Genomic DNA, 4,173 nt, shown 5'->3' with positions numbered 1-4,173 from the left:
AACAAACTGGATTCCTAACAAGATGAAGTTGAAATGCTTTTAAGAGGATTTTAAGTGGGATATAAAAGCTTTTGATTTAGTTCGAAGAACTGTTTGTTCGTCCTACCTCCAGGGCGTACACCGGTCAGCTGATGCCTTCTCTTCTCAGCTCTACTGCTGTTTGCTGGGGGAGCCTTACTGGTCCTCCGTGGCAATCCTTTCCTCTCCCACAGTTGGCCTCTGCCAGCCTTTGCCTCTCCTAACTCTGTCTCACTAACAAGCTTCTCCATTGTACCACTGGCATAGTTCTGGGCGGCCTTCCTACCCTGTCCTTAGCATTCTGTCGCCCAGTGGAGTTGACCAATCTGCCGCTGTGCTCTTATGATCCATCGCAGTTTGCCTCTATCGCCAACCATATGTAGCCTCTTCACACTCGAGCTGTTTTCCCAGTGAGCTTCCCCTATCTACTGCTGTGCTTCTCTGTTCTTTTTCTTAGTTTAGAGTGGGAAGCTGCTGCTATTTCTTCCCACCCTAGTGTGGTCTTTCCCCTGCAGGCCTCGTCTATCTCCTGCTGTGGTTCCTTAGTTCCAGATCGGTACACAGCTGACAGCCTCTTCCCGGGTCTGGTTTTCTTTCTGCAGGTGTTCTGGCACTCATTTCCTCCTGCTCCAGAATGCCATCTCACCTAACCCTCTGTTTTATGGGTGATTCATTCTCCAATGTGGGCCAGCAGGCCATCGAACTCGGTCACAGTACCGGTGGGTACTGGGTCAGTATCATGGAGACGTACCCTCTGAAGGAGGTGGTGGTGTTCCAACACTGGTTCCATCTCTCGGAACCTAGTGAACATAGAAATACCAACAGCTTTGACTGACTTTCAAAGTATAAAAGAAAATACATTAAATAAAGGAAACACTGTCCGTTGCCTTGTAAATCCATGTCTGCCATGATGAGGTGATTCCAACCATCAGACTCCATGACATAGGACCTTACAATGAGATATGCTTCCACTGGCCAGACAAATTACAAGGCTAGCAAAAGCAGGTGAAACTCTCATCTTTTCAAAGTTCATAAAGAATAGAGTGTCTTTAACCAAACCAAAGACATTATTACGTGATTCACTGTAAAATCAGTTTAGTTCATATGTATTAAACTATATTTTTATTATAGAATATTGTTATAATAAACAATTCACAACACACCTGATGAAAAATTACATGGATATTAGCAGAGATCTGATATTTGTACTTTTTGTGTTTTCAGAGCTTCATCCATAGCAGAGATCCTCCATCACAACCGCCAGTGATGTCATCAGCTGTCTATTCTCCATCCACCTGACCAGACCTGTATAGAATTTATTCACTTTAATTTGTTATGAGAATTTATATATATTAATATAAAATTGCAGCTATTATAGAAATTTTTTTTTTCTATCTCACTGTAAAAGGACACTTTTTTTTTACCAATTTAATCCTAGTGGTCTATCAGTTTACTGTAAGCTTCCTTTGTTCTGTAAATATACTTTTTAATAACTTATAATAATTTTTGTTTTGTTTATTAACTCTTAAATCAGATTCAGTGCAAAACAAAAATACATTTTTCCATCAAACATTTATTTCTGAGATGACCGTCCCTGAGAAGAAATGAGACAATATGTGCCTAGAAACATTTAAATGTAAATATTTCTGTATTGAATGCTGTTGTATAATATAAGCCTTGTTTTCTAGCTTTATAAACCAATAAAATCTTTTACTGCACCACTTAAATGCAGACACTTCTTTATATAAGAGGCTTTTATAAAAAAGTTGTTTTACGGAAGGATTAGGATCTCTTATCGGGACATTCAAGTAGAAATGTCAACGGCCAGATTATTCTTTCAAGAGCTCGAAACTTTGGATCCAATATTTAAAACAGACAGATCAAACAGTTTAAACGGTCTTTATTTAAGAAGGGCTTGGGGCTGCTAGTCATCTGAAATGGATAAACCCGATCTTCTGTTGGAATAGAAAACTCAGGTCAGTGACTAAGAATGATGGGCTGATAATGACTAAGAGCAGTGGCATAAATAGCAGGAGAAATGGGTGGACCTGATGAGAGGCCAGGGAGGAGCAAAGGAGAAGGAGTAAAACCCGGCCCATGGTGCCAAGATAATGACAAGAAAACTTTATTTAATTGAAAGGAAAATCAGATATTTGCTTGTTTTTATTTGAGATTTTATCTAACAACAAAATACCAAAACAGTATGTCATATTCCTTATTTCACTTGCTTACTCATTAAGTTACAATTCCCATTAAGCATCATTCAATATTATAGCCACTGAAACTACATTCACTTCATTTTAATTATATTCTGGGAATATAAATTTTGCCCGGAGGCCAAATATAATGACATTTTGCTGGACTCTTATTTATGAGAAAGGGAATCCAAAGATCATACAGCAGTCTTAAATTAGCGATATACCGCCACCTACTGGATTAGGCATCCACATTCTGATTGGATGAAAGTTGCAGTCTACCTTCATATGTTATTAGAGTTAAACCAAACAGTTTTCTCAATCCACTGCAATAGAACAAAGTGGTAGAAACGATGTATTTACACTCTTGATAAAAAATTAAAATTTTCTCAACATTTATTAACATGAGATAAGTTTGTATGTAACACTGATACTTGTTAAACTTCTCTGGAACTGTTACATGTTGAATGGTGGATCGAAGTTCTTTGTTTCTCTGTATGTCCTTTTTGTGGCAGACTGCTGGAAATATGAATACATTTGCAGAGTTTCTTCTCCTTAGACACCTCTCTCGGCTCATCTGAGGGAATCCTACTGTATTCCATTTCCAGAAAGGCGGCAGACTCCCTCCAGCATGTGCTGGACCTGTGGGCCTCCTCCAGGTGGGATGTGTCTGGAACGTCTCCTGAAGGAGGCGTCCAGAAGGCATCTGGCACAGATGCCAGAGCCACCTAAGCTGACTCCTCTTGTAAGAAGGAGAAGCATCTTTACTCCAAGTCTCTCCTTTAACATTATCTCGGTCACAATAACATAATGTTTGGATAGTACAGTCAAATATCACTCTAAATAATTATGTTCTCTAACTTGATTTAAAGCGACTTGGGTTGCTTTATATTTTCTAGTTTGTTCCAGATTAGTGGAGCTGAGAACTGAGTCTCTGACTCTATACTCCTGTAGCGCCTCTATAAGGGCACCACAGCCAAGGTGAACAGATCTACACTCCCACTATCAGCAGTGTTAGATAAGCAGTGTTTTACTCTCTGGACGTGCTGGAAGGATTGGCAGTGACAATATTCCATCTGCACTGGAAGGGCAATCGAAAGCATCAGCCCATTTATGCACCTGCAGCCAGATATTAATCAGGATCACCATAAATAATGAAATTACTCTATTTAAAGTACAAATTTGTATCCTTAAAAGCATGCTAAACTATATTGCAGGAAGAATAAGGAATACTTTGAGAAAATTGGTCAGAGTTTACTTTTAGCTTGTCTGACATCATCATTGGCAGCTTAGAGCAGTCCAGGGAACTAAGGTTGCTCTGTGAGTATCTGTATTTTAATTCTGTTTTTTTTTTTCATTATGTATATTACAAAAAATAATAAAATAAAACTCTATTTTACTTTAATCTTTTATGAAATCACAGGCGAAAAAAATCTGCTGCAAGTAAGGTAGGACAAAAAGTGCCTTTTATTATTAGGAGGCAGAGGAGAAGATGAGGAGGAGGTGGAGGAGGAGCAGGAGAGAGAGATGTACACCCAAACCTGGATTTTTTCGACTTTTTAAAATAAGATGGAAAAAATATTAGCCTCAAGTCTATCCTGTATTTTAAGGTTGAGGTTTGCTTTTTTTTTTTACCTTACACTGCGTGCTTAATAATGTTTTTAAAATTCTTCTTCTCTTTTATTTATTTTTTTTATTTTTTTTTTTTACAAAATAAGGCTTACACACAAACAGTTGTAATTGATAGAGGTGTTCTTATGCTGATCCTAAAGTATTGGTTCCACTTATGCTTTCTTGTGGTCTGATAAAAGTCCTCTAGCTCCCCAGGCTGAGTTTCCACTGCAGCACATCCTTGTTATGAGAATGAAAGATGATTAAAGGCGCCCCCTAGTGGGAGATGGTAAAAAGAGATTTCCAGAAAGAAAATGAAGCATCTAAAAGAAAAAGAGCAAAACTTTAA

General features: G+C 38.3%; 1 protein-coding gene across 2 annotated transcripts in view; it reads left to right on the top strand.

The window, feature by feature from the left end:
- Window positions 1–1,714, top strand: part of LOC107103317 (high affinity immunoglobulin gamma Fc receptor I-like) — a 35,719-nt gene extending 34,005 nt beyond the window's left edge. For both annotated transcript variants that reach the window (XM_015402976.1, XM_015402975.1), the window contains exon 9: window positions 1,243–1,714. In XM_015402976.1, the coding sequence (XP_015258462.1) occupies window positions 1,243–1,317 (75 nt within the window). In that variant the 3' untranslated portion in view covers window positions 1,318–1,714. The remainder of the gene's footprint in view (window positions 1–1,242) is intronic.
- The last annotated feature ends 2,459 nt before the right edge of the window (window positions 1,715–4,173 follow it).

Source organism: Cyprinodon variegatus, unplaced genomic scaffold, assembly GCF_000732505.1.
Source record: "Cyprinodon variegatus isolate N-32 unplaced genomic scaffold, C_variegatus-1.0 Scaffold1421, whole genome shotgun sequence".
NCBI classification, from domain to species: Eukaryota; Metazoa; Chordata; class Actinopteri; order Cyprinodontiformes; family Cyprinodontidae; genus Cyprinodon; species Cyprinodon variegatus.
The sequence above is the reverse complement of the archived record's forward strand: the minus strand, read 5'-3'. Positions and strand labels throughout refer to the sequence as shown.